This window comes from Podarcis liolepis (genome assembly GCF_965112155.1).
Source record: "Podarcis liolepis genome assembly, chromosome: 4".
Taxonomy (NCBI): Eukaryota; Metazoa; Chordata; class Lepidosauria; order Squamata; family Lacertidae; genus Podarcis; species Podarcis liolepis.
The window spans coordinates 54,494,091-54,521,297 of NC_139558.1; the positions used below are offsets into that span (position 1 = coordinate 54,494,091).

Consider the following 27,207-nt stretch of genomic DNA (forward strand, 5'->3'; position numbering starts at 1 on the left):
AGAAAAACACTAGGGCCTAATTTGAGTAGTAGAGTGCATGGTATCTGGTGGGCGGGGCTTATGTGTTTTGCTCCGGAATCAGCCCATCCCTTCAGTGTGTGTTCAGTGAAGAATGTCAGTTAAGGGGCACCAAGTGCCTCTTCTTGTTTCTTGCCTCATGTTGTTGTATTTACTTTTCTCTCATTATGTTATTTTGTTAGTTTTCTTTATTATTAAAGCTTAGTTTACATTTACTTGAGCCACTTCTTTTTCTCAAAGAAAAAAACTCTGCTGAAGAATTATGGAATATCCTAAACTTGAGTGAGTGGATATTCCCAGTTTGCCAGGAAGATTGATTTTGTCAATCATCCCCCGCCCTCAACTTCCACAACAGCTTCTTCCACATTAAGCCAGGCAGGTCTCATCCACATTCTGCCTACAAATTACATCCACGGGAGGATAAGAGAGCCAGTGGGGGGGGGGAAGACTTTTATTCCTGCCCACCTAGTACAGGAACATAAGGGGCTGCCAGAGAAGGGACAGGTTGCTCTGTTCCTCTTCCTGCAGCTTGTTTAGTTTAAGAGCTGGTCAAGCTGAAAGAGGCTCCTTTGCCTCCCTGCTCAGCATGGAAATGCAGCAACCTGCAGGAAGAGAGACAGATTGTTCCATTTCTTCTTTGGTTGGTTACTTAGTTCCCGTGAAAAAAGGTAGGAGGAAGTCGTAGGTCAGAGAGGAATATACTGTGGGCCAGAAGTGACTCAAGGGCTAGCAGTTCTCTACCCCCTTTTAATAAAAAGAAACAAACTGCTAAGGCAAAAGCAGTTGCAAACAGAACAAAATAAAAACACCACACATAATTGATCTAAAACACTTCACAATTATTATTTATATGGTTATCATCGCTGCATTTCTACAGGCGGAAAGATTCTTGAACCCATATCTCAGCTAGGATCTCATACGTAGTTCTGCATATCCACCCACGTTTTTCTGAGAGAGAAATTCTCAGAAGTTGCCACCACAGTCATCACCAACAACTCTTTAAACTTCCCTGTTTTGAAAAAGACATCTAGGGATTTGGAGTGGCAATGTTTTAAAGGGTTAAATAGCATGCACTATCTTTTCATTCTGAGGTTCCCCTTAAAAATCTCACACCATCCTCCCCAACTACTTATGGAGCACAAGGAAAGTTAAATTGTAGCTGCGAGGTTCTGCAAGTGAAGTCTCTGAGAGCTTCCCTTTCAGGAAAAAAAATATACGGAGGTGTACAAAGAGGGTGCACTGGAATGCTCTTCAATATTATGGCCCAGACCAAGCGCTGGTACATGTCTGATACATGTGCACTGGATTTAACTGGACTGTTCACTAAGACTGTACTGCAAAGGATAGAAATGCAAAAGCACTGCATAGTGTTTCGGTACTTTAATTTTCATAACTCCGTATTTGCATTTAATGAAATATTTGTTTGAGTTATGGGAAAGGGGTGTTGTTGATCAAGAAACACAATGTAAAATAGGTCTGTTTCACTGCTTCTTCTTGTGCAATAGCAAGGGGATAGACAATATTTTAATGTTTAATATTGCTGTGTTTTTAAAGTTTATTATTAGTTATTATTATGTCATTCCACAATTATGGCAGCCAAAGCTCAACAGTAGCATTCTGATATGCCAAGTTTTGAAGATTTCCCTAGTTAGTCAACATTTCTATTTTTTTTTTAAATAATTTTTTATTAATTTTCCATAGTTATACATTTTTATCCAAAATACCACAAATTGTCTCTTTCTTGAACTTCCTTCAGCGTCTCTGAGAATCATCCGTATTTATAACTTTAATTACACATTCCCTTCTTTCGTATTGCCATTATACTTCCCTTCCCCCACTATTTCATATTAACAATACTTCTCTATTTTTACAGTGCCTCTTGAAAACCCACTAGCGTTGTGTTCACACCACATACGTTTTTCAGATAATCAACAAACTTTCCCCAGTCTTTGATGAACTTTTGGTCTTTGGTGTATCTGATTTTCCCAGTTAATTTGACCAATTCCGCGTAATCTGTCAATTTCAGTCTCCATTCTTCTATCGTCGGTATTTCCTCTTGCTTCCATTTCTGTGCCAACAAGATTCTGGCTGCCGTTACAGCATATTGAAAGAGTTTACAGTCTTTTCTTCTTATATCCTTTCCTAGGATCCCTAAAAGAAAAGCCTCCGGGTTTTTTTACAAAAGTATATCCTAACATTTTTTTCATTTCATTGTATATCATTTCCCAAAAGCTTTTCACTTTCTTACATTCCCACCACACATGAAAGAACGTCCCTTCTTTTTCTTTACATTTCCAACATTTGTTACACGTCTTATACATCTTTGCTAACTTTACAGGTGTGATGTACCATCTGCAAAACATTTTCATAACATTTTCTTTCAGTGCCATACACGCAGTAAATTTTATATTCTCTTTCCACAGTTGTCCCATTCATCGAATTGAATATTATACCCAAAATCTTTGGCCCACTGTATCATTACTGATTTAACCTCTTCATCTTTCGTATGCCACTCCAACAATATCTTATACATTTTTGACAGAGTTTTGTATTCATTGTTTATTATGTCTATTTGAAATTTAGATTCTTAGTTAGTTAGTCAACATTTCTAAATGTTTCCCAAAACTAGCAAATATTCTGTGCTATACAGAGGAGCCGTAAACAGGCCCCTTCCTAAACATCAACATTTCAGACCAAACACTTAACACCACCCAAAACAACTTATCTAATTAAATAATTGACAGCTGCTATGTTACACCCCATCCTGTTGCTGGAGAAGCTTGGCACTGGCTATTTCCTGGGTACACATGAGAAAAGGTTGTACAAGAATGTTTTAATGCCTGCACCCAATAAGAACACTAAGTACATGAAGGGTCATGCTTCAAATCCCATTTGATTATAATCACATCAGAGGCTACTTGCTCCCTTGCCCAAAATGTTCAAGCTGCCAGACTTACTTGGTGGCTGCTCTACTAAATGTTACTAGATCAGCCACAAATATCCAAAATGTTGATGCTCATCTTAAACAAAAAGGCTTTATTTCTGAAGCCAAATGACCATGGGATTTGTTAAAAATATTTACGCCTTAGAAGTCTGAGAGCATTCAGGTCAAATGAGGGGGAGCAGAATTTTCAACTTACTAGATTTAATATGAGCCAAGTTTCCCTCTGCGTGTGAGTAGGCTGTTCAAATTCACCAGAAAAATGATGAATATTGTGCTGTCCTAGCTTTCAGCTTCATACAAGCTGCTTGGACATTGCCGGCAAAACCACTAAATGCAACTTACACTACATTCAACAAACATTATCTTTAAGTGCCCCAATGCACATCTGCCTTAAGGGAATAAAGTATTTGTCTGGACAGGGAGCCAGGACTTGTTTTAGTATGCATTTTTTTCTCTAGCAATGATGAGAAAGTCCTGTTTCCAACACATATGTGAAATATAAGCAATATATAAGGCCCGAAGCCTAGATACACATTCACACTTCTTTGATGTTAAATGTTTGGGTTACCCCTTCCTCCTGCTTTACGCATGAGTAAGACAGATACATGAACAACAAACATAACTGCTACTGGCATGTCTAGTCTGTCCCCAACACCCTTCACAGTCTAGGTCCAAAACACCCCCGAGAGAAAACTAATCCTGTATAAATCCTCATCCCAGTAAAAATCTTCTGATCAGGCCTTGTTACATGAGCTAAAATGAACAACCGTAAGCTGGGTCTTTACGGCACTAGAACAAGGGGAGGGGGGCCCTTTGGCCTTTCAGATGTTGTTGGACCAAACCACTGCTAATTCTAATCTGCCTACAGGGATCAGGATTAGCTCCTCGCGACTGGGCTTAACTGTCAGGGGTCCTTTACCTTTTTATGGCCCCTGTGTGGTAGCATGTGCCTGACAAAAGTTAGCACATACTATCAAAGCAGGGCTTTTTTCCCCGTCAGAACGTGCCGGAACTCAGTTCCGGTCCCTCTCAGGTGGGCGCCATTGCCATTGTAAGAGAACAAGGGAGCTGTTCGTGGTGAGTTCTGGCACCTCTTTTTCTAGAAAAACAGCACAGCAATCTTCCTTCATTCTTGGTCAACAATCTGTCCCTTCCTGCTGTCTAAAACCATTTGGAAGATGGGAAAGAGAAGCAGGAAGCTGAGGGCAAGCATGCTAAAGGAAGAAGGAAAACAAGTAGGCCTCACAACCATGCATTACTTCCTTATTCAGGTACAGAGGATATGCTTTTAGCATACAGAAAGTTGCAGGTTCAATCTTAGTACAGTTGGGAAAGGGCCCTGACCAAGACCTTGGAGACAGTACTGAGGTAGGTGGATCCATGGTCTGATGCAGTCTCAGACTGACACCCCACACATGTCAAGGGGGACTACAGGGGTGCCTGGCAACCATGCCCTCCAGGCCACCAACATGTGCACCAGGCCCCCCTCCCTGCTGGCACACAAGGGGCCTATGCATATAGGAATATATGTGCACAGAACTCTTCATGCAAGGGGATTCCTTTTGTGGAGGAAGCTCTACATGTGTACATTGATTTGGTACACGTTTAGAGCTCCTCCTCATAGTCTCTGAGCACATGGCCAGAAGGTCAGGGCTACCCTCTGTGGCCCCGCAACCCACTTGTGCATTGTTTCAGCATGTGAGAAGGTTCATAGGAACATAGAAAAGCTGCTTTCTACCATGTGATACCAACATTCCATCTCACATCCTCAGCTCTACCTGGAAATACCAGGGATTGAACCTGGCAACTTCTAAATGCAAAACATGTGCAAAACATGTGCTCTACTACTGAGCCACAGTCCTTCCCATTAGTATAAAGAAGCTTCAATTTCTCTCATGGGTCACACACTAACTTCGATCTCTTCTTGCCTCTCTACTTAAAGCTGCTACACAGATGAGAGGGGCAGTGATTGCTAGAACGACTAATGTCCAACATGCTAGCTGCTACCTATAGCGGAGAGGCCCTAAATCATTCGCCATTCCCCCTGCATTTACATCAAGGCTAAGGTATTACAGTAATGTAATCTCCAAATATGGCTCTGCTAGTTATCAGGCCTCTCAATCTGTAACAAGAGCAACATCTAGTGTTCAAAGTATCTCCTGCACAATTTACACCATGCAAGTTGAAGAAATGCAGACCTCAGGCCAGAATTAAGGCAAAACAGCCCACCTCTGCCACTCCTAAGTTGTTTCATAACAAATACATGTCTGATACACATGTATATGGAACGCAATGTTTAAGTATATATTGCTAGTTGGGGATGAAGAGGGATGCTGGTTACATTAGGATGGGATGGAAGGATAATTACTCACATTGTCATAGACTCTTGCACCCTCCACCCACAAAATCCATCACATACTATTCAGTTGTACCTAAAGCACTTGGCTTTCCTTCTTAAGAAAAGCCTTCCCAACAGAACATCAGTGCATGTTAAATGCTGAAGCTGCTAGTCACTTATTTTTCACCTGGTCATTTAATTAACAAGACTCCATGATGCCTTACAATGAAACAACAAAGCTACATTAAAATCTAGTAACAAAAGCATAACTGATCATTCAAACAACAAAAACAAAGTATTTTCTAACAAAGACTAGATTGGATGTCTTTGGATGGGGAGGTGGGATGTGTGTGAAATAGGCAGCCATGTTAGACATTCCCCAAAGACCTGGCTGAAGTTCTGTTTGGAAGGCCTGAGCCTTGCAGGGATGCTCTGCTTTATCAGGTTAAATGGGCTGGTAGCTATGGGGGCAGCAGGTGTTGGGTTAAGAAACTCATGCATGAGGGAGTAGAGCAAGGGATGGTCACACAAAGGAATAGAGAATCATTTCCCAGCCCCTACTACAACCCCTCCACTCACTATAGCTTTCAGTAGGCAACTGCTTGTATAATCATATTATTATTCACTACGGAGAAGGAATTGTATAGGTTTAGGAATTCCAATTTAGGAATTACTGACACCACAATACGACATTCTTAACAAAGCAAATTGGTTGTGTGTGTGTGAGAGAGAGAGATCATGAAGTTTACAGAAAACAGTACTAAAAAAAAGTGGTTTGAACTATAGGTATTGATCCAGGAAAGGCACTTCAAAAAGGATTAAACCAAATTTAAGCATTTTGTGAAACTGGCATCACTTACACACCATCTTGGCTTTGAGTCCATTATGCCATCCACTCTGCCACCTGAATATTTTGCCACCGCATTGCCATTTGATTCTGATGCATGTGTAGACAAGATGTTACTCTGGCAAGCGATATAACACTCTACAACATGCTTTCACTCAGGTCCAGGATGATTTAGGCTTTAGGACTGGAAAGCAGGTGCCATAACTTAGATGAAAAAAGGAGCCTGGCAGTTTTGGCAAGCAAAAAGCTATTATTTGCTGAAAACAGGAGTCACACTAGTGAGAAAAATAATGGTTAAAAGAAACCAGGTTGGCAACACAGAGAGGATCTTACCAGTCACCTGATAAAGAAAATGAAAACTTACAGAACGTTTGAGAAACGAGCGTGCTAATATTAAGTAGGCCCGCAACATGTATGCCTTCATGCGTAATAGGCATTAAACTCCGCTTCGAAAAAGGCACGTAATAAATTCAGGGTAGCTAATAAAATAATAATAATAATAATAATAATAATAATAATAATAATAATAATATTTATTATTTATACCCCGCCCATCTGGCTGGGTTTCCCCAGCCACTCTGGGCGGCTTCCAACAAAAGAATAAAAATACATTAAAACATCAGTCATTAAAAACTTCCCTAAGGTGTAAATTACGTTTATGCATTAAAAAAACCACAAAACTTTTGCCTTGTTTCCTTTAAGCACACTTTCTTCTCTCGGCGCTTTGCAAAGCAGGAGACACTACTCGGAACACGAAGCTGCATTCCCCGGAACCTTGCGATCCCAAGAAAAAGAATAATGTTCCTTCTCCAATCCCAAACTCGCACGTGCCGCCCTCCACGCAAACTTATGGTCTTCCGCCTTGCCTCTTTCCGCCCCGCCCACTCGGGCGACTAGTTCTACAGAAACTACGATTCCCAGAAAGCCTTGCGCCTGCGTGCCCGGAGCCGAGACCTTGCGCCTGCGCTTCTCTCGTCTCGAGGACGGGGAAGGGCCCGGCTTGACCTACAGGAGGAGAAGATGGCTGCTGCTGCAGGGTTGGCTCAGAAGGTGAGCAGCGAAGCCTTGGGAAGGAAGAGGGGGTTCTGCTGGGGGCAGGTTTCTTACCTGAGGAAGCCTCACTTGGCTTCCGAGACTGAAGCCTGGAGGCTTTGGAGGAGAAGGAAGAGGGGGAGAGGGGAAAGTCTTAAACCCAAGTGGCCCCAAGAGGACTTGGAGGGTTTCCGGGGCTGCTGTGTACTCACTGCAGCCTGGGCTTGATGCCAGAGATAAGGAAGGAAGCTCAGCAAGCCAGGCTCCTCTGCTAAGTCCTCCTGCCACTGGAACCCAGGAAGGGGCCTGACTATTGGCATATCTAGAGCATGCACCCCCAAACTTGGCCCCCCAGATGTTTTGTGACTATAACTCCCATTATCCCTAGCTAACAGGACCAGTGGTCAGGGATGATGGGAATTGTAGTTCCAAAACATCTGGAGGGCCAAGTTTGGGGGTGCCTGATCTAGAGCAGTACTACTACTACTACTACTACTACTACTAATAATAATTTATTACTTATACCCCGCTCATCTGGCTGGGTTTCCGCAGCCACTCTGGGCGGCTTCCAACAAGAGATTAAAAATACATTAAAACATAAGCCATTAAAAAATTTCCCTAAACAGGGCTGCCTTCAGATATCTTCTAAATGTCAGATAGTTGTTTATTTCCTTGACATCTGGTGGGAGGGTGTTCCACGGGGCGGGAGCCACCACCGAGAAGGCCCTCTGCCTGGTTCCCTGTAACCTCACTTCTCGCAGGGAGGGAACCGCCAGAAGGCCCTCAGAGCTGGACCTCAGTGTCCGGGCAGAATGATGGGGGTGGAGACGCTCCTTCAGGTATACTGGGCCGAGGCCGTTTAGGGCTTTAAAGGCCAACGCTTTGAATTGTGCTCGGAAATGTACTGGAAGCCAGTGTAGGACTTTCAAGACTTCTGGCCTGGCTTTGACCAGGGTTTTGGGTAGGAGTCTCTCCCATCCCAACTGGAGATGCTGGGACCGTCTCCATAAAAGAGATGTGCTGCCATACTGACCTGTGGCCCATTGGCCCTGTTTGGTTTGCCTCCTTGGATCTTGCCTCAGCCCTGACCTCTCCTCTGTAGTTCATGGTAGACAAGCGTAGGGTTCTGATGGGAGACCTGTGTGGTTTCTTGCCTACCAAAAGATGAAAGCAACACAAGAAATGCTTGGGAAGGAGCAGGGTGGATTTGATTTAAATCAAATCAATTTAAATCACTAGTCAGTAAGCCTTGATTTAAATCATTTTTTACAGAAAGACATTCTTGCTGGTATAATCTTTACAACCAAATGAAGGTTTCATTTTGGAATAATAAATTTTCAGAGTAGTTTTTACAGTTACATCAAAAATTACTGATTTGGTTATACTGTACTATTAGAAATACCTAAACAGATAATTATGAAATTATTGTGAGGTTTAATAAGTTAACTGTTTGTATTTGGACAACTTTTCTGCTGTACAGTTCTTTACTGGAAGGAGAAAAATAATAATTTCCTTAATAACAACTTAAACAATTTATTTAACTAAAACAATAACATTATAGCATATGTATCCATGTTTGTTAACTCACGTGGTTAAACAGTTTTTTACAACAACCTTAGAAGGAGTTTCACCACACATGAAAAACTTAAAACAAATCCTTATTTCCTGATTAATAGCCTTTGGACTATAATGTAACTTAAATAGAAAACTATATTTAGAAAGATTTTTCCTCCAAAAGCATTTTCTTTTAAAAATCCAATTTAAATAAAAACATCCATTTATGACTAATGCTGGATTTCACTGCTTTTAAAAATAATATAATGTAAATGACAACTTTTTCTTACTGTAGGTGCGCCACTTCAGCACCTCCCTAATCAGGCCAGCATCAAAACTGGTACAGGTAAGTTTGTTTATTTATTTTACAAAACTGTGCAGATTAATTGCACCAAGTTGCAGGTGGATATTGTTGCAGGTGGCAAGTGTACAGGAGCAACCTGATAAGAACCTGAAAATGTTTACCAGGAAAGAGGCTCAATTGCAGTTAGGGTGATTTACTTCCAATTAAAGATCAGGGTTCTAGATAAATATATCTAGATTGCAGAATGCAGGGCCTTGTGTGCCACTTAAACTAGTGTCAATGTCCATATTTATAGCTAGCAATCATGTAGAATCTAACCTCAATATGATAGACGCAAGCTTTATAATGTGGCCAGTCACAATTGAAAATCAGCTCTTAGGGTCTGTGGCTGCAGCTGCTGTGTAGTGTGTTTAATGAACCATCTTATGCCTCTGTATTGTCTTACTGACCAATTTCCAGTGGATCAGCTAGCACCTGTCAGTTTCTGGGATTTCTGGGAAGGCTGGGGGTTTGTATGAATCTTGGTTTCGTTTGCTGGATTTCTCTTACGTTCTTAAGCAAGAGTACAAATTGGCAAATACTTAACACAAATTAGTTATGCCTTAATATTAAGAGTTCCTAATTAAGCATTTTTGTTTTGTTAAAACACAGCAACGGACTATGGGAATTTTGTTTTTTTTAAAAAAAAAATCTGGTATTACACCTGTCACTCTATTAGCAGTGCTGGCAGGGTAGGGTGCCAATCTTTATGTAGCTAAAACAGCACCACTGATGTACAAGAGGAAAGTATTGCCATCCCTGGGAGAACTCAGAGGTTTACAGAAATACACCAAAAAAATTGAAATTAACTTAAGAGAGAACCCCACTCCCCACAAAAAGGGGACATTGAGGACTGAGTATGCTTGCTAGGCAATGGATCATTGAGAATAAATTGAAATAGTTTTGTCTTGTGCATTAATTTTTATACCTTGTAATTTTTTCCCCTCTGAAGCCACCAATTCAAGTATTTGGGCTGGAAGGTCGATATGCCACTGCGCTCTACTCTGCTGCTTCTAAGCAGAAGAAGTTGGACCAGGTTGAGAAAGAGCTGACTCGAGTTCTGGTAATGTGATTTTATATAGTCCTATTGCACACCACTTAGTCCTATTGCACACCATTTCCACTGAAGATGCTGATGCAAGTCCTTTTTTTACTTATGCTGTTTCCTTGTTAGGGCAAAAGTCTTTTCTCTGTGGTTTGTTATATTTAGTTAAAAGGGCAACTTAAATACCTTTATGTTTCCATTATAGTTATGTTGCTCTGACTAGAAGCAAATCTGATTTTGACCAAGATATGCTTTTGTTGTTCCAAATCCAGACACTTCTGAAGGACCCTAAATTATCTATCATTGTCATGAATCCTCACGTAAAGAGTGCAGTAAAGCAAAAGACCGTGAATGAAATTTTAGCTAAAGAGAAAATGTCACCTGTCACTGTCAACTTTATCAGTAAGTAGTAGCAGACTCTCTGTGGATGAACACAATAAAGTGGGTTGAGCTTGACAAATGGGCTTCAAATAATAGTACTGTAATATTGTAAACACAGTTTAGACTGGAAGATTTTCTTTGTAATTTGGCACTGTTTCATTACCCTTTTAGTACAGTTTGAATGTACGTAATGTAACACCTGCTCAATCTTTTCCCAAGATTTGCTTGCTGAAAATGGTCGCTTGAAAAACACGCCAGGTGTAATTTCTGCATTTGCTAAGATTATGAGTGCATTCCGCGGAGAAGTTATATGCTCCGTAACCACTGCTCAGGTAAGCAAATGGCATGCAAAACTTCATTTAGAGGTTTTGCGGTCTTCAGGGTTTCTTAGTCTAAAGCCACCTTCCCAAGCCAGATGTTCTCCAGATGTTTTGGAGTACTGCTTTCATCCTTCCCATTGACCAGGAAGATGGAGCTTGTAGTCTTAGCATCGTCTACAGGACCGCAGTCTGACCTATAGTGTAAAGAAGTTGGGGAAGGGTTATATTTGCAAAATGAATGGTACTTTGTTTACTAGCACTTAGCATATGTCTGAAAAAGGGTTATTGGAACTTCAGTATTTATGTCACATCGAACTGTTGCAAGCACTTGTTCCTCTTGTGACTTTAATCTATTTAGCCCAGTCAAATATTCTTAAATTCATCTGTACAAATAGCTAGCAAACATAGTTTTTCCTGTTCACTTTATATGCTCTCTTAATTTTAGGTGGCAAAATGTTCATATTCTGAGACAGGACCAACATCTTGCTTTTTTGGTAATAACTGAGGACAACGCTATATAACACCTGGATTAGTCATTAATTAGTACTCCTGTTTTCAGCATTTTTTCAACATTTTCTAGCTTCTCTGAACAATTCTGCCACTCCATTCCTTAGAGCTTTCCTAGTTTTCAACTCTTGTTCTCTGCAGTGGAGAGGGCCACAAAATGAGACAAGGGAAGAAGTCATCTTATTTTTCGCCTTGCTTGTAGCATTGGGATTTGTGAAAAAGTCTTAGCCAAGTTTTTTTAAAAAAATAAAAAATAAACCATACTGCTGCCTAACTTTAATGTTAGTCCAGACCCTATACTGAAAACATCATTGCGAGTGCATGGTACATCTTAAAAACTTTCTTACTCAGAAGATGTCACAGATTAAAACACATATTGCAGACATTTTGACTCCTAAAAAGTGAATTTCAGTTAGCTTGTGTAAAATATTCAATTGCTATTTACTAAGCCAAGCAAGAATGCTGCCACTTTCTGTTTCCAAGCAGAAAAATGCCACAACCTTGTTGTATTGTATGTCAGTCAGTCATGGGGGCTGATCGTTTAGCTTTCTGTTACATCGTTGCTTGTTAACTTTCTGAAGCTCTCTATTTTTGTCTCAATACGTTAAGCCCTTGGATGAAGCTAATCTTACGGAGTTGAAGACAGCTTTGAATGGCTTTTTAGCTAAAGGGGAAATACTGAAACTGGAGATAAAGGTATGGTTACAGCTATGTAAAACAGAAGACTCTCTAATAAATTAAAAGTGACTAAGAAGGGCCATCTCAACAATCTAGAAGAACTTCCCCATCGGCCATAGAAAGCTTCCCTTAAAGGAAAATACATCCTCTTCCAGATGTGGATAATGCGTATTGGGCAGCCTAGCTGTCCAAGCTTATCATAAGCCAGGGATTAGGTATCTTTATGACTCTGTTCCCACCCCCTTATGTCAACATTGACAGGCGGGACAACTAACCTTTCAGTCACCTGACCATTATTCAACTGTGTCTTCTGCAGGGAATACCTGCACGGCTGAGTTCCCTACAGGGAGCTTTGCTGTACAGCAGATCCAGCCACATCTCTTTATCTGCCCCACATCGGACATCACTTATTATGTCAAGTGTGGAGCAGATGGGCATGACTTGGGGAAAGAGCTTCATGGACCAAATTTGGCCTGATGGCTGGAGCTTCCCCATTGCTCTCATACACCATAGGGACTTGGCCCTGAATCAAGGCTGCTGGCTTGCTGTAGCCACTGGTTTCAAACAGGCGCCCAAAGAAATGTCTTCCTATGGTCTGTTGGCTGTTCAATTGCTTTAGACTTAGAATAGCCAATTCAATTGGAAGCAACAAGCAAATCTACCCCCCCCCAAAAAAAAACCCCATAGGGACAAAGAGGCATAAGAGCCGTAGGGTGGAATCTAATGTAGCGCTAATCGTAATCATAGTATTTCTTCTGATCTCTGAAAACTTAAACATTGACAACAGAAGTATCAGTAAAAAAAACCCATTATATTATCCTGTCTTGTGCAGGTAAATTTTGCTCTATGAGAACCGTTCTTGAGCCAAACATAATGAGTTTTGGACTGAGCAGCCTACAAAAGTACTTCTCTGCAAAGGAACTTGAACATATTTAATCTGTCTAATACTATTGATTTGTCAAGATCTTAAACCCAAACATTGTAAGTCTTTTCTGTTATCATGTAGCCCATTATTCTCTCTAGGGAATTCTAATTAGGAATCTTGGTTTCCCCCCCTAGACTGACCCAACAATCTTGGGTGGAATGGTTGTCAGCATTGGAGAGAAATTCGTTGACATGTCGACAAAGACCAAGATTCAGAAACTAAGCAAGATCATGAGAGAGACTGTCTAAACATCTCGAGATGCTTCCTCCTCCTCCATAAAAACCTAGTCAGCTGTATGATGAAAACAATAAAAATGGTTCTCCTTAAGCAGTTGTTGTTGGTGCTTCAGTGTTTGGATTTGGTATTTTGAAATGGATCAATATTTAGTGCTCCTTTGCCTCTAAGTCACTATCTCAGTACCTTTTTGCAAGAATTATTCCTTTATCGTAGGTTTGCTGTTAAGTGCTAGTGACTGCAAAATTGGCAGTTGCAATCGTATTGAAATTTCTTTCTTGGTTCTAACAAATGTTTGTGAGTGATTGACTCCCCCTGAAACTGACTGATGCTCCTATGGTCCAGCATACTTTTAAAATGGCACTTTTGATCAAATCAAATAAATATTTGATTATGAACGTTAAGTGTGGAATCTTTCCAAAGGAATGGCTTACGTGACCTTGGCTTATTTTTACTAATTAATGTTAAAGCACTAAATGGACTCTGTTGCTGGCCATTCAGCTGTTCAAATGTAAATGCAGTGCCGGGGGTAATAATTTGCAGGCAGATTACACAACTTAACGATATTGACATGGCATAACCTCCTATTGGAAGGCTAGTGTCCAGATGAATGGAAGTTAATAGTACCATTTTATTTTGCCTCGGTCAGACCACACCTGGAGTCCTGTGGTGTCAAGTCCTGAGTGCCACAATTTAAGAAGGATATTGATAAGCTGGAATGTGTGCAGAGGAGGGCAACCAAAATGATCAAGGGTATGGAAACCAAGACTTATGAGAAACGGTTAAAGGAGTTGGGTATGTTTAGCCTGGAAAAGAGGAGACTGAGAGGAGATATGATAGCCATCTTCAAATATATCAAGGACTGTCACATGAAAGATACAGCAAGCTTATTTTAACCTACTCCAGAGGGTAGGACCCGCACCAATGTTTTCAAGTTGCAAGAAAAGATCTTTCAACTAAACATGAGGAAGAACTTTCTGTTTGACAGTAGAATGGACTCCCTCAAAAAGGTTGTGGACTCTCCTTCCTTGGAGGTTTTTAAGCAGAGGTTGGATGGTCATCTGCCATGGATGCTTTAGTTGAGATTCCTTCATTGCAGGGGGTTGGACTTGGGGTCCCTTCCAACTCTACAATTCTATGATTTTATAATGGAACCTTATTTATGCAGACTGATAAGGACCCGTGTTTGTGGAACGTAATTTTTTGAGGGTGCTGAGATCTGTGTAGAGTGACTGGAATTACTGTTAATAGGCTGAAGTTAAGAGTTCTGCAGAATATTACACAGAATGGTGCTGTGGTCAAGACTGGACCCACGATTTGTCTTTCCAAGGTTGCAGAATCTTAGAGCTGGAAGGCTCATCTAGTCCAACCCCCTGCAATGCAGGAATCTCAGCTAAAGCATCCATGACAGATGGCCATCCAACCTCTCCTTAAAAACCTCCAAGGAAGGAGAGTCCACCACCTCCCGAAGGAGACTTTTCCACGGTTTAACAGCTCTTACTGTCAGAAAATTTTTTCGTACGTCTATTACTCTTAAGTGCTTCATTCCCTAAGGCTTTTGTTTTCCTTTTAAACCGGGAATTAATATTTATTTTTGGAGTTAAAAAATGGCAAGAGAGATTTAGAAAGGAGCTTGGCAAAGCAATTATCTCAGGGGTGAAGAATCTACGGTCCTCTGGGTGGTGTTGGACTACAAGTCCTATCTTATCTGACCATTTGGCATGCTGGCTGGGGCTGTTGGGAGTTCTAGTCCAACAACATCTGGAAGGCCACAAATTCCCCACCCCTAGAATATACTATCAGGGTTGTTATATAGGCAATCCCTTTCTTCCTCTTCGAGTCCCCCGGCTTCATGTTCACCTCAGGGAGTATGGTCCCGCCTTTTTTCACAGTCTTAATGTTAGGATTCTTTCCACATTATGATTATTTTTGTATCTATAAAAATACAGTAACACTCATCTTCATTACAACTCTGAGTAAAATTAGCCCAGCCAAAGAAGGTTAGAACGATGACATTTAATATTTTTCTGCCACTAAAGGATTTGTACCTTTTTTCCTCTACCACAACAATGTGTTATTTTCATATACATTATATTTCATAAAATGTTTTGATATGGAAAAAGGAAATCATGGGTTTAGTTCTATTTACATACTTTTAATTGAAACATTTTTGTACCAACATTGAAAAATAGAAACTTAAAAGTTTTTTTTTTAATTGTGTTTTCAACCAGTCAGTGGTAAACAATTGCATGCCTGTTAAGTTAAACTTCCTCTAAAACTTGGTCATTTGAAAGTTTCTAACTAAAGTGTGTTTCTCTGTTCCAAAAAATACATAAGTATGTCATTTCTGATACAAAATTCTACACTATCTTCAATAAATAAATAATAAAGCGATTCTTAAAAGTATGAAATGTAAACTTTTTCGTCCCTCCAACATACAGGATTTTTTAAAAAATAATTGCTGAAAATAATACAGTGGTCTCCTTGGAAATAATAGTACACAAACACTTTCAAGCACAGTTTACACTTATCACCAGACCTTAGCTACCTATCAAGTATAAAGCTATCCTAATTTCCTAATGGAAATCATAAAATTTTGCTGTGCTAGAGAACACCATCTCCACAGGAAACATGGAAACTGATACCAAAAACAACATGCAAAGAACAGTAAAGCCAACACGTTTCACAAGAACATTGACATGCTAACAGAACAGTCAACACCTCCCATTCTTAAAGTCCTTACAAAAATACCCATTTCTGCATGATCCTTGGGTAACAAACTGAAGAACTGGAAACACAAAGAATGAATGTGCCTGGTGCTGAAATGAACCCACTCGCAAAATTCCACCACTAACGTCCCTAGTTCAGCAAAGTTCTCAAGAACATACTTCTCTTGTTCGAATGCCTTTGAAGCGCTTTGCTGAATCAAGGTTGTCCTATGTGGGTCACACTGAGAGTGAATCCTTACATCTGCAACATAGCAATAAATCCCTTTGCAAAAACTTGTGACACCCAATGTTGAAACTGAAATTTTTTTAGTGAACCACTTTTGCAGTTAACACTTCGTTGAGCTACAGTATGCTACCACCCTGATTTCAAAACCATGGTGTCAAATTTATTTAGGCACATTACTATTCAATAAATTAAGTCCCATCTGACTGCTGCTAGCCTCAGCTTTCCTGAGCTAGAGCAGCTGTTTTCTTGTAACTGCCTTTGCGCAATTTAGCAGCAGTTTAATCATGTTTAAATGGTACAGTAGAACACACAGAACGACTCCGCCAAACCTTGGTCTACAATTATTTACAACCCCACTGAAATATAACCACAAAAAGCATTGATGTGTGGATACACAGTACTCCATTTGTGTGAAAGACACCCCAATGGGAAGCAGCAGGGATCAGGTCCCATTTATATTCTTCCTAAACGGGGTACGCTTTGAATTACTGGTCCCTAGACCGGGAATCCACCTAATATTTGCTGCTTCCTAATAAATACTTGGAAAAACCAACCTTCCACTCAGTGAGAGCCTTCCAGATTATGGGCGACTGTCATTTAAACTTCAACTTGGAATAGTCTTTTCTTCTTCTCCCCCACCCCCACCCCTTTTATTTTTCAAAAACAGATTCAAAGATCACCATAAATTTCTTAAAAGAAACCCAAATATCTTACATGGCAAGAATTCATTCATGTCATAGGTATTTTCTATATAAATATATTCACATTATGTTTATATACCACTCTGTGGGGCAATAGGCACAACATTTCTAGGGGTAATTTACAGAAAGTCTGCAAAGACATGTCAGTGCCACCCTCTCTTGTTGACACCACATGCTGCAGTACCCAGAAAAATGTGCCGTGTTTTAGCACAGGCTACAGCTCTGTTTTTCTAGAAATCCTGAAAGCTACAGCAGAAGTTCCACAGAAAATAAAACAAACAAAAAACAAATCAAAACCCCCCCAAAAGTTACATTTTCCTCACAAACTTGGAATTCAATTTTCTGCAAGGATTATCCAGCTACAAAGAGTTGTGTGGCATTGATAAGTATTTTGTTTCATATAAAAGGTCTGAGGATTCCTAGACAGATTTTGTGGGTGCCTATTGCAGTGTTTTCAGGTTAGAAGAAGTGTCTTCCTTTTTTAAGGTTCATCGAACAGCTGCAGATCCAGTCGGACAACTATCTCTCCTGTTGGAACTTCATGCAAGAGAAGACACTTTGTCACTGGTCCCTTTGAGCCCTGGTCCTTCTTAATGTCTGCTACTCGGATTTCTGTTCGGCCTAAAAAGTCTGAAACAGAAAACATACATAATGGTTAGAAATTACATATTCCCTGCTCCCATGAAGAACCACCTCTGGCAAGATGTTAATTCAGAAACAGCATGAGCAAACCAAAAACAGAAGCAGAAAATCTTGCTACGCATGCAGCAGTTTTATAATCTGTCAATGGAGATTTTCAGTTTCATTTCACTGGTGTTCTAGTGCTAGAGAAGAAGGGGCAGGGACATGAACCTGCAGCAAAACCTTCAAACTAAACAATTAATTGAAGCAGTCAGTGAGGATAGAGGCAATAGGAACAGGAAAATGAATATTGACAGAAAAAGGGATGGAAACAGGAGATGGGGAGTTCCTCTGCTACGTGCAGGCCAGAGCAAAAAACTGAGCAGGAACCAATCATGTACAGTGGTACCTCGGGTTACATACACTTCAGGTTACAGGCTCTGCTAACCCAGAAATAGTGCTTCAGGTTAAGAACTTTGCTTCAGGATAAGAACAGAAATCGTGCTCCGGCGGCACAGCAGCAGCAAGAGGCCCCATTAGCTAAAATGGTGCTTCAGGTTAAGAACCGTTTCAGGTTAAGAACCAGTGGCGTAGCGTGGGGGTGCAGGGGGGGCCGGCCGCACCGGGCGCAACATCTGGGGGGGGTGCGCTCACAGCTCTCTGCCCCTACTAAAATCCACGGGTTAGGGGGCGCAAATTACTTGCCTTACCCCGGGTGCTGACAACCCACGCTACACCACTGTTAAGAACGGACCTCCGGAACGAATTAAGTACTTAACCCGAGGTACCACTGTACTGTAAAAAGGTAAAGGGACCCTTGACCTTTAGGTCCAGTCGTGACCGACTCTGGGGTTGCAGCACTCATCTCGCTTTACTGGCCAAGGGAGCCGGCGTATAGCGTCCGGGTCATGTGGCCAGCATGACTAAGCCGCTTCTGGCGAACCAGAGCAGCGCACAGAAATGCCGTTTACCTTCCCGCCGGAGCGGTACCTATTTATCTACTTGCACTTTGACGTGCTTTCGAACTGCTAGGTTGGCAGGAGCAGGGACCGAGCAACGGGAGCTCACCCCGTCGCGGGGATTCGAACCGCCGACCTTCTGATCGGCAAGCCCTAGGCTCTGTGGTTTAACCCACAGCGCTACCTTCGTTCCCAATCATGTACTGTAAGTAGGAGTTTTTTTCACTCCCGCCTAGAGACCAAGATGGAGCCTCAGCCCACACACATGGACCTCAGCAGAGGGACAGCCAAAATGAGCTACCCTAAGTTGTCGTACACTCACATAGACGTGTACATAACCAAAAGACCAAGCTCAGAAGTAAGAGTGTCACTTACCATCTGGTGAGAACTGATCCCTCTCAAACACTGTTATGCAAAGCACATCCTGTTCCAAATCTTTGATAAAGAACTGGCAGTTAGAATTCCACTTAGGGTTCAGTGTGTCCTGTATAGTCTTGGTAATATGACACTGAGAGCCCATCGTCACTTCACAATACGGGTTACTCTTTCCTGAAAGCAGAAGGCAAGTAGATGCACAGCCGTGATCAAACATTTGCACACACAAATTTGGTAACTTGCTTCTGTGGTTTTGACATGAGAGAATTGGAAAAGGCTTTTTGTACCTCCACCATTTGATTTAGCAAGGAAAATAATCAAATGCATCGGGCAGCCTGTGCTGCCTGTGGGTGAGTGCACCAAAACTGAATCTGGCATCAGGTATACAATTTTGCTTTCTACATCAAATTTGACCCAGCCAGGGCTTGCCCAAGACATTTTGGCACCAGAAAGGAACCACAAAATGGCACCCCACCAGCTCGCCAAGGAAGAAGGGGTGATGGAAGACCAGGAACAAGGGGGGAGTGAAGTTCTACACTGGAAACAAGGAGGGAGAACAGCAGCAGCAACAGCGAATGATCCATTCATTGGGTGCCAGATCTGCCCCTGTGGATCCTGCCACCTGAGGAGGTCGGCTCACCTTGCCTCATGGTGTTGGCCAATAAATAGGGCCATGAATACCATGGGTGGCAAATTTGGGTGGACATTTCTCCGGGGTGTTTGGGTGTGTAGTGGTTGGTAATCCTTCTGTTTGACTGTTGGGAGGCTTTCACCATGTGAAAATCACTAACACTATTTTAAAATTTGCTGGCTATATCAGTCTATATAAAGAAAGGTAAAGGGACCCCTGACCATCAGGTCCAGTCGTGACCGACTCTGGGGTTGCGGCACTCATCTCGCTTTATTGGCCGAGGGTACAGCTTCTGGGTCATGTGGCCAGCATGACTAAACCGTTTCTGGCGAACCAGAGCAGCGCACAGAAACGCTGTTTACCTTCCTGCCGGAGCAGTACCTATTTATCTACCTGCACTTTGACGTGCTTTCGAAATGCTAGGTTGGCAGGAGCTGGGACCGAACAACAGGAGCTCACCCCGTCGCGGGGATTCAAACCACCGACCTTCTGATCGGCAAGAGCTAGGCTCTGTGGTTCAAACCACAGCGTCACCCGCGTCCCATCAGTCTATATAGAGTGCAACAAAACACCATTTTACAAAACTTACATTCCCCCCCCCCGACTACCTGTTTTACATTAAATGATCAAAGCACCCAAGACGTTTCCCTTCTTTTTGTCACATTTTACACACCACACACACTCTTATATACACACATATAGAGAGAAATGAAGTTCTTACCGTGGGATCTGCAGGGCTTCAGTTCAATACCTTCAACAATGTTCACCATTAACCTTCCAATACCGGTTGCCCTTTGGGATCGGACTGTGGCAAGAACAGGCAAGAGTCATTAAAATACTCTCTTGAAATTTTGGGGAAAACGTCTAAATACTGTACCCCCATTGCGGTACCTAAATAGGCCTTTTCCCTCTTCTTCTTCTCTGTTTCTATGTAAAGTTCAGAAGCGGCTTTGATTTTCTGAACCCAGGCCGTCCTTGAGAGAGAGAAAGAGAAGGTGGAAAGGAAATTACGTATCATTATGAAGTACGTGCAAGTGAGCAAAGCTGACGGCATGCAGGTAGGAAGAAGATCTAGATAAAGGCATTAACTTCTTTGCATTACAGTCATACCTTGGAAGTCAAACAGAATCCGTTCCGGAAGTCCGTTCAACTTCCAAAACGTTCGGAAACCAAAGCGCAGCTTCTGATTGGCTGCAGGAAGTTCCTGCAGCCAATCGGAAGCTGCGGAACCCATGTTGGACGTTCGGCTTCCAACAATAGTTCACAAACCAGAGCAGTCATTTCCGGGTTTGCGGTGTTCAGGAACCAAAACATTTGAGAACTAACCTGTTTGAAAACCAAGGTACGACTGCATGTTTAGTTCTCAGGAAAAATCTGGATGTGATGTGAGAGATCTGTGAATAGGACCTTCCCTGCCATTGTTGCATGTTTTCAAGGTAATATTGGCCACGGGAACCCCAATTCAGTTTGGGATAGTAGTGCTGGTACAGAGGAGGTTTAACCTTTTCCCCTGCACTGTTTTCCCAGTTAAAATTTCTCTAAGACTCAAAGCAGGCAGCCCATGGTTGCTAGGGGAGGATAAACAAATCAGGGAAAGTGCAAGTAAAAAAGATGGCAACATCTGAAACGGGAGAAATCTCATTATGAAACAGTGTGTGTGTGTGTGTGTGTGTGTGTGTGTGTGTGTGTGTAAGAGCTCTTACATCTTCCCATTATGTTCAGTGCCAATACAGAGATATTTTTTTACCTTTCATTTATGCTTTCTGCACGGAGTGTGTAGACCCGATCAATGTGAGAGATATGAAAGATGGGCTCGTCGCCAGAAGGATCTGTGGGTAGTTTAACCAAGACCTCGTTTAGAAATATGGGCTGCAAAAAAAAAAAGTAAAAAAAAAAGTTAAGTGTTAAGCTAGGTCAAGTCAGAATGAATGCTCTATAACAGGAGTCAAGTTCAGCAAAAAAAAATGACTAGCATGCTGTGCTCGGGACAGCTGGGCAGACATACCCTTAAGAACTAGGAGTGCCTCTGAGCACATGCCAAGCCCAGGAATTTGTGATCAGTACCAGAACAAAGATCACACATCTTTTCACACAAAAATTCATTTCTGGTCTCCATCCCACCCAGGACCATTTTTCAGAAACCAATTTTTAAGGGAGAGTAGGAAGCTTTTTAGCTGTTGCAATTGTTAAGATACATTTTAAAAATATTCTTATTGAAAGCACATAGTTCAATAATATACTGAAATAAATATATATAGAGAGAAAACAAAACAATTACAAAAACTCTACAGTGCAACATTTTGTTGCAGATCCCACTGTTGTCTACTAGCATGGTTCAATTTCTATGTGATTTTTAGCACTCACAGACTTTACCATAAAGAAAGAGGGTAAACATCTGCACCAGGGAAATGGTATCCCAAAAGCAAATCCAAAACTCAACAAAAGTAAACAAGAAAGAGGTGTTTTTCAACCATCTATGGCTAGTTAACAGAAACCTGGACCCTTAACACAGTGTAGCTTTTCTTTTGAATTAAGATACATATTGGAGTTATCTGCCTGAACCTTAGTTACAAATGAAAATATTTGAGAGTTTCTAGCCTGGGCTTCAATCCAGATAAAGCTTTGGCCTGGGCCAATATCCACACAACACTTTAGCGTAATGATGATAGAGCAGGGTGGGGACTCTACAGCTAGAAATGTTGCGATGTTTTTCCTTGAAGGAATGTGTCAATAATGCATTAAATGTTAGCTTTACTCCCACTCATAGCAAGTAGCAACCTATGCTTTTCTTTATTCACTGGCATGGTAAAAAGAGGGGGCTAGCTCACATATTACATGGTAACTAAACCAGGGTTATTACATGCAGCCAATTACATGGTGGGCATGTCTTCTGAAACCGATTTGTTGCATTCTCACTTCACATCTTTACATCATCATTGTGTACTTACGTGTGCACCTTAAAAAAGGGCTATATTTAAGGTGCATCAAAGCTTGTTGAGTGGAGTGCTCCTGTACAATGTTGCAGTCAGCTAGGAAGCTATTATTCCATTCTCCCTTTCTGCCCCCCTCCCAGTTCATCATTGTGTCTGTTTGTTCCATCCTCACTAGGTTCTTTTGAGGGATTCCGCCATAGTTGCCACCTCCAAGGTTTTCGTATGTTTGCAGGTCTTGCTGTTTCCTTGCTTGTGCTGACACCACAGCGGCCCTGTTTGACTACAGTCCTGTTGGCAATCATCAGGTGAGTTCACTGTTAGTATACATCAGGTATGGGGAACTTTTGACCCTCCAGATGTTGCTGAATTACAGCTGCCATCAGCCCCAGCAAGCATTGCTAATGACAGGGGTGTGTGTGAGGGGAGTTGTAGTTCAACAGCATCTGGAGGGCCAAAGGTTCCCTGCACCTGGTAAATATGCCTGGAAAGATCTCACCTCATATTGCAAAGCAGACACATTTGTGGTGTCCATGTGGTTTTCCTATACAGAAAATATATCCAAATAAGAAATTTCCTTGCCAACAAATGTCCGTATAATTAAAGCTATGGTTTTCCCAGTAGTGATGTATGGAAGTGAGAGCTGGACCATAGAGAAGGCTGATCGCCGAAGAATTGATGCTTTTGAATTATGGTGCTGGAGGAGACTCTTGAGAGTCCCATGGACTGCAAGAAGATCAAACCTTTCTTAAGGAAATCAGCCCTGAGCGCTCACTGGAAGGAGAGATCGTGAAGCTGAGGCTCCAATACTTTGGCGACCTCATGAGAAGAGAAGACTCCCTGGAAAAGACCCTGATGTTGGGAAAGATTGAGGGCACAAGGAGAAGGGGACTACAGAGGACGAGATGGTTGGATAGTGTTCTTGAAGCTACCAGCATGAGTCTGACCAAACTGCAGGAGGCAGTGGAAGACAGGAATGCCTGCATGATCTGGTCCATGGGGCCATGAAGAGTTGGACACGACTAAACGACTAAACAACAACAAAGAAATTTCTTGTGTTGCCTAAACACCTTTTTCACGTGAAAAAGTAATTGGACGTTATCAATATTTCTGAATTTCCATTTAAAATAATTTCTTACCGTTTTGTACATTTTATACTGCAGGTTAGACTTGGGGCTGAAGACCTTATCTGTGCCAGACGAGCCGAGAGGTTTTATTATCTGTGTCAGCAGGAGGAAGTCGTTGAACAGAAAGCCATACAGCTCCTTGTTGCTCTTGGCCTTGTAGAGTTTCCCACTGTGTAGAAATTTGCGTGGCCCCAAGCAGTTTGTAACAGAGTTAAAAACAAGTTGCTGATGGGAACAGAAAGGGAGGGTGGGGAGGGGGGAGATGAATAAAAATATACTTGTTCTGATACCGTTGGATACAGCTGCAGAAAACTGACAGAATCTGCAGAAATCTGACAACAGCTTCAGCTCATTTGCAGGCATAATGATGGCTTAGTGCTTGACTCTCAGCAGGAAAGTTCCAGCACTTGGTGGAATGGCAGGGACACTTCTGTTATTCCTAGAAGTATCCCTTTGCCCTTGTACCCTTCAACAAGGGTGGGTTTACTTATGATGAGAGGAGAAGGATTCTGACTGATGCCTGATTTTCTTCACTGGTGCTACACATTTGTATAGGAAGTAGGAGGAATGTGTAGACCTAATTAATGGCCGCATTAGCAGCTCAAACTAAACCATAGTTTAGTGTGATGTCCACAAGTAGGAATGAGAGGCTGTGATCATTGGGCTCATGTTCTCCCCATCTCCTTTCCACACACATGCGCAGTGAAAAAGGGGGAACATGAGATGGCAATGGCTTGTTCTGGCCAGTGCACTGTACCTTAACCTGATGTGCAAACATGGTAGGTGTGTTATTAACGAATGGTGTCAAAGATTTAAAATGAATTCACCTAGTTTAGCCGACCATTTCCCTCCACTGCACTGAATTGTAATCTGTACACTCTTTGGGGGCAGGGAGTTGTCTTGCTTTTATGCCACAAAATGCTAAAACCACAAGGCACATTGATGGGCCTTAGTAAGTAAGTAAAAAACAAATGCACAACAATTTCAAGTGGTTATTTGTCTGGAATGCCTACTTTATACATTCCAGAAATTTCTCAATTACCCTAGAGTGATATGGCTAGCAATTCCACTTTGCATCCTTCGTATACAGAACTTGCTTAGCTTTTCTGAATCAAAGCTAGATTTTGCAACATACTTTATTTGGGAGAGGAGAGGGAAATTATGAACTGAATAAAAGCTGTGGTCTTCATTTCATTGCAGAAACGTTAAGTGACAGATGGCTGATGTAACGGGTTCAAGAGATAAGTGGAAAGAGAAAATTGGCAGGAAAAAATGCCAAATGAAGAGCAGGATGAATTTGTGAAGACTTACCAGCATCTCTTTAGCTAGAGAAGTTTATCAGCATTGTTTCCTAAGCCATCTTTTCTGGAAGATTAGTAACTACAGTCTGATTCTACGTATTTCAGCTTTACCTCTGATAGTCCTTCGCACTGAACGTGAGCCTGGATCCATTCAAGCCTGTCTGAGTTCTCCTTCTCACGCACCCCTTCATTAACCTGAGAACAAAGTTCTTCCGCTTTCTCCAAAGCCTGTTTCAAGTGGCTGTGATCAGGGTGATTTTCAGGAGTATTTTCTAATATCTGCAGGCAAATAAACTGGATCAGGTTCTTATAAAACTGCATATCTATTCCTTCTTAAGCATCTGAAAAATTAAATATATCTTTACAGATATAAAGAACATTAAGCACCCAAAGTAAATGTTATGAAATAAATCCTGCCCTAAATCAATGAAAAGAAAAACATCACTGCCTCTTGATTGCCAAAACGCTATAAAGATTACTTCTCTTCAAATCAATCCCTTTTTTATCTTCCCTGTGTTAATCTAATAAAAATGGAACATTTCATTCTCTTACACAATCATTTATTTAAAGAAAAATGGGCCTGATCAGTCCCCAGTGGAGCTTTTGCCCTGTAGGTCAGGGTCTATCCTTCTGATTAAACTGCATGCTGGAGGTGAAGAAAGATGAGGAAGAGAACAGTCCTCTTACCCCAGGCTACAAACAATTCACACAACTAAAGAAAACAACTTGCACTAAGAAGGGGAAGGATTTCCCTTTTGCACCAAGTGGGGCAAAACGCTGCAGCTAGACTGTTGATGGGAAGAGACTATTGCCAGCAAGTAACTCCCATGCTCAAAAGCTTGCACCAGCTGCCTATACACTACAGGGCTAGGTTCAAGGTACCTGTATTAATTTATAAGGCCTTTAACAACTTGGGTTCAAGATACCCGAAGGGCCACCTAATTGGTTATATCCCTGTCCAATCACTGAGGTCTTCATGGGAGTCATTCTTAATCTACTGACTCGCAGTCAGTAGGCCCAGCAAGCAGTTGGCCTACTGGGCCATTCTGGGCAGACCACCATGTTCTGAGCCCGATTTCATGTATGGAAAAGTTCAAGCCATGACCCCCCAAAGAAGAAGAAGAAGAAGAATCAGGAGCTCACTCTAAGCGTGTTCCCGGATCTTCCTTTGCATCAAAAATTCAGCATTTTCCTGTCTTTTTCTGTTGTTCTATAGAAGACACCAGAAGTAGTGCAAGGCACCCAGTTGAAAGAATACGGACTTTTAATGTGCTCCCTATTGTTCCTTTGAACCCCGGTTTGAATTCGGACATACTGCACATCCTCATGAGTTAATAGACTATAGAAATGCGGATCCCATGCAAGAAAAACTTAAACTCTGACTCTGGCTTCTTAACTATAGCAGTTTTGGCAACATATTTCCACACGTTAGCAAAAGGACTTACATTTTTAATTATCAGAGGATATCGCGTTACTCGTTGCATAGGCTTTAGCAGAAAACTTGACAACGGCATTCCTTTACAGCGAGGCTCCATAGCTAACCTCTGAAATATTGAGAGCAAAAAATGTCGGCAGCTAGTTTATGAAGGTCAGACACAAGTATTTATAAAAATGCCCAAAGCACACTGTGGTCTCCATTTATTCTCTACAAATGTGGCTTCCTTGGAGTGGTGAGGACATGCCAGGAAGCAATTTCAGTGGTTGCTCACCAGTTGTGAAGTGTTCTTCGTTCAGAACGTTGACAAAGGCTAGGTCTGTTCTCCAGGCCATAAATGCTCTTTTGTGGTTGGAAATAAGCAGGTGGTTCTTTTATTGGCACATTTAAGTCAACATTTTTTATCCAAGTACAGTGGTACCTCACAAGACGAATGCCTCGCAAGACGAAAAACGCGCAAGACGAAAGAGTTTTTCATTTTTTGAGTTGCTTCGCAAGACGAATTTCCCTATGGGCTTGCTTCGCAAGACGAAAAACGAAAATGTCTTGCAAGTTTGTTTCCTTTTTCTTAAAACCGTTAATACCCTATGGGAAACCGTGCTTCGCAAGACGAAAAATTCGCAAGACGAAAAAACTCGCAGAATGAATTAATTTTGTCTTGCGAGGCACCACTGTAGACTTTTTATTATGTGATCTCAAACATTGTTTCCCTTAGGTGGCAGAGACAGAATAGTTTAAAAATGAGGCCTGGGTCACAATTACTCGCTGTTTGTTGTATTCTAAGATTCTGTAAAACAGTTAAGCGTATGCCTCAAGGAAACAACTGTTCAAGTGTTTTCAGGTCTGTGTTGGTATACGACATGTTATTCCATTTATGTTATGTGTTGTATTGGGAGGAATCACACTGTCTATAATGTGTAGAGCAGTGAAAATCCAGCATTTAACACCTTCCTGTATCTAATTATCGGTCAACACACATGCTTCAGCAAGGCCAAAAGAGAAGGCG

General features: G+C 41.6%; 2 protein-coding genes across 3 annotated transcripts in view; one reads left to right on the forward strand and one right to left on the reverse strand.

The window, feature by feature from the left end:
- The first annotated feature begins 7,065 nt into the window (after positions 1-7,065).
- Positions 7,066-13,259, forward strand: ATP5PO (ATP synthase peripheral stalk subunit OSCP). Its single transcript, XM_083500259.1, has 7 exons — positions 7,066-7,197; positions 9,029-9,079; positions 10,029-10,139; positions 10,394-10,523; positions 10,722-10,834; positions 11,939-12,025; positions 13,067-13,259. The coding sequence occupies exons 1-7, from the start codon at positions 7,168-7,170 to the stop codon at positions 13,178-13,180; spliced, it is 636 nt and encodes a 211-aa protein (XP_083356385.1). The 5' UTR covers positions 7,066-7,167; the 3' UTR covers positions 13,181-13,259.
- Positions 13,260-15,167: 1,908 nt separating this feature from the next.
- Positions 15,168-27,207, reverse strand: part of ITSN1 (intersectin 1) — an 84,282-nt gene continuing 72,242 nt past the window's right edge. For both annotated transcript variants that reach the window (XM_083500164.1, XM_083500165.1), the window contains exons 32-39: positions 26,212-26,310; positions 24,878-25,045; positions 23,478-23,690; positions 21,156-21,277; positions 20,300-20,382; positions 20,130-20,213; positions 18,778-18,951; positions 15,168-17,452 (exon numbers count right to left, since the gene is read on the reverse strand). In XM_083500164.1, the coding sequence (XP_083356290.1) occupies positions 17,304-17,452; positions 18,778-18,951; positions 20,130-20,213; positions 20,300-20,382; positions 21,156-21,277; positions 23,478-23,690; positions 24,878-25,045; positions 26,212-26,310 (1,092 nt within the window). In that variant the 3' untranslated portion in view covers positions 15,168-17,303. The remainder of the gene's footprint in view (positions 17,453-18,777; positions 18,952-20,129; positions 20,214-20,299; positions 20,383-21,155; positions 21,278-23,477; positions 23,691-24,877; positions 25,046-26,211; positions 26,311-27,207) is intronic.